Source organism: Salmo salar, chromosome 03, assembly GCF_965601325.2.
Source record: "Salmo salar chromosome 03, fSalSal1, whole genome shotgun sequence".
NCBI classification, from domain to species: Eukaryota; Metazoa; Chordata; class Actinopteri; order Salmoniformes; family Salmonidae; genus Salmo; species Salmo salar.
Genome location: NC_138293.1, coordinates 69821822 through 69830797, shown reverse-complemented (window position 1 = coordinate 69830797; position 8976 = coordinate 69821822). Strand labels below are relative to the sequence as shown.

The window sequence follows — 8976 nt, the reverse complement described above, 5'->3', positions numbered from 1 at the left end:
TTTCATTTCAAAGATTTATTCACAAGTACAAAAATGTATTTTCATACAGATATTCACATAACAGATATTTTCATCACCTAGATTCAGTTTACAGTGCATGTCTAGTAATTACACAGACCATGTATTCTTTGGACAAGGCTAACAAAAAGTATTCAACTGAGACATGAAAACAGTTTCACTAGTTGCCAGACACAGTGTGTTGTCCTACATGAAGCATATCACATTTCAATGATTGACATGGTGTGTGTCTGTCCTCACAGCTATGCTGTTGACTGTGCAATGGAATGAGAGTATTAGTTGATTTCCAATTGTCATTATCCAAAGTCCATTGTGTTGCAATACATTAAAGAGATGACAACAGTTCAAAGTCCCCATTCAGGGACTGGAGACCGTCACCTTTCAGGTTATCTGTCCTGTGTCCTTTCTATGGTTGTGTTTACAGTTTAAAAGAATGTGGTGTTCTTTCCTCATGCATATTCAAAACCAATTAGTGCCAATGCCACAGCACTAATAATGACTTTGTTGAAGCTCCAGTTGAATTACAGTGTACATTAGTTCAGCACCAGTTCACCTCAATGTCTCAATCAATGACATTGCTTTGTCTGTGGTTGTGAGACCTTGAGAAGCAGCATTGTTGTACATGCAGAGTGGAGATGACAGTCAATAATACAGTATCCTCTGGAGAGGTGAGGCAGTGTCCTCTTGTGTCAGAGTGTTTTTGAGGGTCTCACAGTGTATGGGGCAGAGGGCCACAAGTTAACCAACACATATAGCTTTGTGCTTTCATAAGGTGATGATGGGACTTGTTACAGAAACTGTTCTCATTTGAGGCGCAGATAAGGAGTCTAGGAGTTCAGGATTTAGGAGTAAAAAAAAAATCAGGACAACTCAAAATTAGAGGGTAAAAATACACACCCTCCTAAACATAAAGGTAAATAGTTGGAATTGAGGAGTTGGGGTGGATCATAGTCCAGTTGGCCCAGGGCATTGGTTTGTCACCGTAGCAGCTCAGTGTGCCAAGGTACTGTGGTGTTTAGAGTCTCTGTTTCCCTCTCTCTCATTTTCACCATGTGTGTGTGCTTATGTTAGTATGCTAGCTCAGATTGAGCTTCCTCTTCTGGGATGTGACAGTTCACCGAACATCCACTGACCCAGTCCTGGGCTCAGTTCACTTTAGCCAGCAGCTGCTCTGAGAACAGCTTCTTGAGCTGGGCCACCTCTTCACTGAGGGAGCTGAGGTGGGACTTGAGGACATTGTTCTCTGTATGATAATGAGACTCTGTCTGGCTCTGTGGGGGTGTAGGTTGGCCATACTGAGTGGACTCTTGCTGTTGTCGCCCCCTCCGGGTCTCCTCTCCCTCCTGCTTATGTGGCCAGACTCCTGCCCCCTCAGCTCCACCCAACATGATATGTCCGCTGGCTGTCTCCCGGGGACCGTCTCTTGCTCCCATTGACTGTATGGGGCTGTGCCTGTTGTCCTCTCCACTGCTGAGGATCTTGAAGCGCATTTTGTGAGGAAAGTTCTTTATGCCCTCCCCAGACTCCACTTTCCCCATCATCACTCTGGAGAGCTCCCCAGGGAAGTGTCCACTGTGGTGCACCTGGGCCTCTGCAGGGGAGTGGTGGAGCTCGTAGCCCAGCTCCTCTGCTCTGTGTGGGGACAGTTTGCCATGATCACTCAGTCGGTCCTCAAAGGAAAGGGGGCTCCCTAAACTGGAGCTGCCAGGGGTGGAGAACCCAGAGTCCTCTGACATGCTGCCAGCGTCCCTGGAGCCTTGCATGCTGAACTGGCCCCCGTGGGCAGCAGGGTGGCTCCCTGGTCCACTGGGCAGATAGTAGTGTGGAGCCAAGGTCTGTGGAGCACAGGGGGCTGCGGGGAGGGGCAGGATGGATGTGTTGGAGGGATCTTTGACCAGGCCGAAGCGGAACTTGAGAGCCAGCAGCTCGGCCCTGAGACGTGCGTTCTCCTCCAGCAGCGCCAGCACGCGATTCTCCACCACCATGTCGTTGACGCGGCGCTTCTCCCTGGAGCGCTTGGCCGCCTCGTTGTTCTTCTTGCGCTTGTCCCAATAGCCGTCATCCTTCTTCTCGCTGGGGATGAACTCACGCTTCCGTCTGAGGGGGTTCCCAGAGGCAGGCGGGTCATTGGTGCGCTTCAGAGCAGAGGTGCGTCCGAGCAGAGAGCGGGCCAGCAGGCTACTGGAGGTCAGGATGGACACGGCCTCGTCTGTGAAGGACAGGGTCCCACCAGGTGCAGCACTGGACTCCCCACCACTCTGCTCCCTCATGTCTTGAGAATCTTCTTCAAACATCTCACTGGTCACGCTCATGGTTTTGCTGTGTTGAGAATTTCTGTTCTTTAGATAGTGTCTCAAAATCCAATGTCGTGGAATGGTATGGCCATAAATTGTTGCAATAGCCCCACCTAGCTTTCAAAAGAGGAAGAAGAAATGGAGAGGGGGATTTAATTGTTATGCAAGACCAGTTACAACACAATGTTATGTAACCCCATTACATCTTTCCAGTTAAACTGGAGCTACTTGCACAACAACCCCACATGACTCTTGAATAAGAACCATGATGTACTAAGTGCTAGACAGACATGTCAATCTCTTTTGAAAAGGTTTACAATATAATAATCAAAGTGGGCTCCTGTCAGTCTGAAGGTTAAACGGTTAATTATAATATCTATATTCGTATTTCTTAAATAAAAGCTTTCTTTAGAATTGGGAGGAAAAAACAATAACATTTTAGCCTTATATGTATTAATTATCACTGTCCTGACCCAATGACTGGAACTGAAGTCGCTTCATCAGACTAAATCAGTGTTAGCCTACATGTAGGTTAACATAGTGTTATATAACACCGTATCAATAGCTCGAAAAATCCGCGCAATGACCTGCATTGATTGCTTTGTCTATTTTTTATTTCACTAAAACAAAAATGGCTTAACATTTTGAGTTCACGATCAGACGTTATATCTTTCAGAAATCGAATTGCATCAAGGACATTTATAAGAGCACTAGCCTAGTTTGTAAGTTGATGATACTCTGCGCCCCACTGTTATTCCCTCCGTTCATTTACAATTGGTTCGCTGTATAGATCGAACTGTTAATTAACCTAGTTACAGTACATCCCTAAACGCAGACTTAACTGGTTCTTCTCTAAACCTTTTAGTGCATGTCATTCTACATTTCAGTCAGATATACAAAGGGAACGAAATAACGTATTGAAACAGCAAATGAAAGTTTCAACAAACTATTGCAATGAAGGTCCTGTCCTGTTATTTATTTATATATATATATATATATCACACACATTTATTTTACATCTAAAGCTGATTCGAAAGTTGGCTATAGTTTTCTTTACTTGGTATATTTTATATTATTTAACCTCAAATCATCGTAGCCTTCATAATTGATAGGCTTCTGTTGTAGGCAACATTGTCACATTTCTGCTCCTTATGCGATTGCCTATTCTCTGTGGTATAATGAAGGCACTGTTGAAATACACCGCATGAGGGAAAATTGTGAAATTACCTTGAGTTGGATTCTCGTTGTCTCAGAAAAATGCCGATCTTTCAATTAAAGAAACGTGTAATCGTGACACGTAATCATTCAGCAGCTTCGATTCAGCACTGGGTCATCGAATACACAGGATACTTTGTTTCCTGCACCGTGTAGGCTACTGATAGCTTACTCAATATTAGGCTACTAGTCTCTCTGACACCTTGTGTCTCGCGTTTCTGCTCCACTTGGATTGCTGCAGCTCCTATTTGTTTCTTTCCCGGCGAAGTTCAGCCGAGGACGTTTCCTATCCTCACTTGAACCAATGGTGCGCTCACTGGGACCGCCTCTCTCCATGCCAAGACCCACCCCGCAAGGGAAAGCTCACAACGTTATCCTGCTCATGCATCATCAACTGAACTCGCTAGCCCATCCTTTCGTAACAATTAAGTCATATTGCCAGCTCTGGCTCCCTCTCACTCCCCCTGCAGATTTCCAATAGCCCTATGCTCTTTAACCAAATATCAGCTTTATGGACGGCATGCTCGGTATCACGTCAAAGTGAGCGACAGATCAGATTCGTTGGAATAGAACTGAGAAATAAAATGCCAGCAGTTATTATGCAAGCACTTCACAGTTTTTCAGGATATGGTGATCTCCACTGAATCCATTCTCATTATAAAGGAGACATTCCTAAAACAAACCTGTAGATGTCTGGAGGGATATAGTTCAGGGAAATACTCTCTGTTTTCCATATTGCTTCTAATGCAATGATCTGGCTTTCACAGTGTCAATGAACTCCTTAACATAAACCAAGAGATTGACACAGCCTTGTGAAATGTTCTCAGAATCTCAGAAATACACAGTAGAGGCCTATTACGTAACATAACGGAAAGTACTAAAGAAGTGTTTCAGATTTACTTACAGAATAATACAAAATGAGACCAGGTTGCAATCATAGGTGGTAAAATGTTCTGCAGGGGGTTCCATGAAAACAGCAGAATTCAGCACATGAGCTTTTAGAGTGGAACATACTGTATGCATCAGTGGAATGACCACCAAGCATCTTATGAAAATAAATCCTGGGTTTAAAAAAGTCTCTCTTGAATTAGTTTCAAATCCAGACTATAGGCAACAGCTTGAGACTTTATGAAATTCTTTCCCCCGATGTCAGTCTTGTTCCTATAGGATTAATACATTTTTAAACCACATTATTTTTTATCTGGAAATAAAGACAAAGTTTTCAAATCTAAATTGGTTAAACTACACACATACATGGAGTATACCAAACATTAGGAAAATCTTCTTAGTATTTAGTTGCACCCCTCCCTTTTGCCCTCAGAACAACCTCAATTCATCGGGCAAGGAGTATACAAGGTGTGGAAAGTGTTCCACAGGGATGCTGGCCCATGTTGACTCCAATGCTTCCCATAGTTGTGTCAAATTGTCCGGATGTCCTTTGGGTGAAACACACAGAAAACTGTTGAGCATTAAAACTGTTGAGCATTGTTGAGCATTAAAAATCCAGCAGTGTTGCAGTTCTTGACAAACCTGTACACCTGGCACCAAGTACCATATCCTGTTCAAAGGCACTTCAATATTTTGTCTCGCCCATTCACCCTCTGAATGGCACACATACACAAACCATGTCTCAACTGTCTCAAGGTGTAAAAATTGTTCTTTAACCGGTCTCTTCCCCTTAATCTACATCAATTTGAAGTGGATTTAACAAGTGACATCAATAAGGGATCATAGCTTTCACCTTAATTCGCCTGGTCAATCTATATCATGGAAAGAGCAGGTGTTGTTAATGTTTTGTACGCTCTGTGTATAATACTCAATGAACTGGTTGCTGACTTCATAATATATCATATCTGTTCTTAGGCAAAACAAGATGAAATTAATTACAATAATTGAATGAATAGTGACTCATCATGTACTTTTGATGTTCGTCTGTTTATACAGTGTGATGTCCATTGACCACTCGGCCTACAATAGCCAGGCGCTGCAAGGCGCTAGTGATGTCATTTCCCAATTATCACCCTCGCTGTCCATTTGGTATGACCACAGGCATTCCTCCGGCCCTCTCCACTAACTATGCAACCACTATGCTCCCACCACAACTGGCACAGTGCCTGCCTTGGTCCTCTCCCCTTCAACAATCCCTTCAACAAAGCCTGCGTGAGTACTTGCTGTTTGCGTGGGTCTTGGTTGCAGAATTTATCATTTGTGTTGGATGCAAAGCAAAGATATAAACAAACAAAAGATCACGTGAATCCCTCTTTAGTGGCGGTAGTCTGAGGCCCTCTTCAAGAAGTTTAATTTGCAAATCAATCATTGTTTTTGAAATCAGTGGACAGTCAATGAAAAATGCGCTCTTGCAACAGCCTATGGAATAAAAGTGGAGCATTTATTGCGCAATCTAATTCATGCAGATAAAAAAAAATCCATAGGCCTACTGGACATATACTCAAACTCACACCCTTTTGATAGACTTAAAGGGGCAATCTGTAGTTGCTACATCCATTTTGGACGTATAAATTATTTAAAGTAACATCCATATATGGCCAGCTATGTAAACTTTAACATTGATTTATCCTGCAATAGAAGTTGTTCAATTGGTAAAATAAATGTTTGTCTTCTTCTAATGCCTCTTAAGGGGAAAGTAATCTAAAAGTAACTGAATGTAATCAGATTACGTTACTGAGTTTGGGTAATCCAAAAGTTATGTTACTTTGGACAGGTAACTAGTAACTGTAACGGATTACATTTAGAAAGTAACCTACCCAACCCTGTATGGGGTCAGGGATTAGTTGGATAACCCATTTTCTCCTGTGTTCTTCTGTACAGAACTCAATGTACATGGTGAGGTCACTGTCCCCCTCACTGTGTTTGCCATGGCTATCATAGGCCAAAGGAGATCAAACATCACGGGGCCAGGGGCTAGTATATCTATCTATCTTACTGCAAGCTGAGGTGGGGTAGGTGGGAGATAGCTGGGATGCATGCATGTATTCACAGACATAATTGAACAGGTCATACTCCAATTCATATAATGGTATTCAATATCCGTGTCTTCAATTGAGTTAAAGGAACACTTTGATGCAACTGTAACTACACTGTAACACAGCCTGCTTTTTTGCCTTATTTGCCTGAAATACACATTCACTTGAGGCATTACACACTCACATCATACAGTGATCTCTATAAATATAAATATCTCTGTCCTGCCTGCCAAGTGGGTGGTACACAGTGGCACAGAGGGACTCACAGTTAGGCTGTTTTTATCCCAGCAAGACTGAATGACAGAATTGACCACTGGGAGAGGACAGGGAGGTTTTAGTGAAAGATGGTGGTACAGGGATGTTGTGTAACGTCCTCTGGGACACACTGGGATCGTGCCTAAAATACCAATATGAGGAGTCCACTGAGGAAAACAAACGCCATGATCTTTATACTATAATGTACTGTACATTCTGTTCTACTGACACACATGAATGATTGCTGCAACCTGGTCTCAGTGCATTTCATATGATTCTGTATGTAAATTCGAGAGACTATTTAGTATGATATTCTACATTTCGTATGGTATGTATTAATTTGTGGATGTCCATCACCCATTTCGTATGGTATGTTACGCATTACAATTTGTATTATATGTTATGAATTTGCAAAACTTACAATATGTTAGAAATTCTAGTTAGGTGGCTAATATTACCTAGGTTAGGGGTTAGGGTTCATTTTAGGAGTTAGGTTAAAGGGTTAAGGTTAGCGGAAGGATTAGCTAAAAGGGTTAAGGTTAGGGTTAGGTGAAGGGTTAGCTAAAAGGGTTAAGGTCAGAGTTAGGGGAAGGGTTAGCTAATATGTTAAGTAGTTGCAAAGTAGCTAAAAAGTAGTAAGTAGTTGAAAAGTTGGTAATTAGCTAAAATGCTATAGTTGTCCGTGATGAGATTTGAACTTGAAACCCAGATGTTCGCGTTGTACGCCCACTCATCCACTACAACCAACCACCTTAGCCTTAAGTAGCCATCTGTCTTATGTAACCATATCAAACGTAACATGTCATACTAATACCAGATTTACATTTACTATGCTACGTCTAGTCTATGAGACAAGGCTGGATTACTGCAGGAAAAGATTTCACAACACTTCCTGCTCACCTGGACCACACCTTGTCAAGGTTTCTCTCTTTCTTTCTTTGTCTCTCTCTTTTGTTGTGCCTTTCTCATCCCCTCGCACCCTCTATCTCTCATCAAACTCTTTCAACCCTGTTGGCCTGTCTCGGATCATATCACAGCCTCATTCCAGAAGCTGTTATTGTGTCTAAGTTTAGATAATGGGCTGTAACACATTGACACGTTGCACCACTTATCTGCCCTGCACTCATTGACACGCTACAGTTAGGAATGCTCAACACCATGCTGTAGTTTCTAGTAAAACTACAGCATGTCAGTTATTGCCATTGAAGACACCCCAACCTGAAATAAAACTGTCATGTCCCCATTTGACCCTCCTTTATAGGCTCAGCACCATCTATCCATCCACTATCCCCTCCATACAGAGTCACATGTGTACTGTGCTGTAAAATGCTATTTTAATTTTATATTGAATTTTTCCACAATCTTGCAACATTTAGTTTTCCTGAATTGAGAATTAACTTCAAGCTCTGAATCAATGACTGGAATGAATTGCGCAAAAAAAATAAAAAAATAAAAAAATAAATAAATAAATAATAATCGCTGAAGTTGGAGACATATCTCCATCACTAACTTTAAGCATCAACTATCTAAGCAGCTTACCGATCGCTGCAGCTGTACACAGCCTGTCATGTTTGTGTATGTAGGTGGCAGGGAAGTCAGGCGCAGGAGAAACCAAGTTGGTTAATATGGAGTATTTAATATTAAAAAAAACAACTCCAAAACCAAAGTACAAAATAAATGGGTAAAGTATACCCATCGCACACCGATACACAAATCCACGTAACATAACATCACAAACAATCACCGACAAGGACATGAGGGTAAACAGAGGGTTAAATACACAACATGATTAATTGGATTGGAAACAGGTGTGTAGAAAGACAAGACAAAACCAATAGAAAATGAAAAACTGATCGATGATGGCTAGAAGACCGGTGACGTCGACCGCCGAGCACCACCCGAGCAAGGAGGGGCATCAACTTCGACCGAAGTCGTGACACAGCCCATCTGTAAATAGCCCATCCATTCTACCTACCTCATCCCCATATGGTTTTTATTTACTTTTTTGCTCTTTTGCACACCAGTATTTCTACTTGCACATCATCATCTGCACATCTATCACTCCAGTGTTAATTTGCTAAATTGTAATTACTTTGCTACTATGGCCTATTTATTGCCTTACCTCCTCACGCCATTTGCACACACTATATATAGAATTTTTCTATTGTGTTATTGACTGTACGTTTGTTTATTCCATGTGTAACTGTGTT

At 42.1% G+C, this 8976-nt stretch overlaps 1 protein-coding gene across 2 annotated transcripts; it reads right to left on the bottom strand.

Annotated features, from left to right (window-relative positions):
* Positions 1 to 3862, bottom strand: LOC106601356 (uncharacterized). 2 transcript variants are annotated; one of them, XM_014193515.3, is made up of 2 exons: positions 3540 to 3862; positions 1 to 2425 (listed from the first exon to the last, which is right to left on the bottom strand). In XM_014193515.3, exon 2 carries the CDS (start codon positions 2328 to 2330, stop codon positions 1164 to 1166), a length of 1167 nt encoding a protein of 388 aa, XP_014048990.1. In that variant the 5' UTR covers positions 2331 to 2425; positions 3540 to 3862; the 3' UTR covers positions 1 to 1163. The 2 variants fall into 2 exon arrangements, with proteins under 2 accessions (XP_014048990.1, XP_014048989.1); XM_014193514.3 differs by having other exon boundaries at positions 1 to 2429; positions 3540 to 3859.
* Positions 3863 to 8976: the final 5114 nt, after the last annotated feature.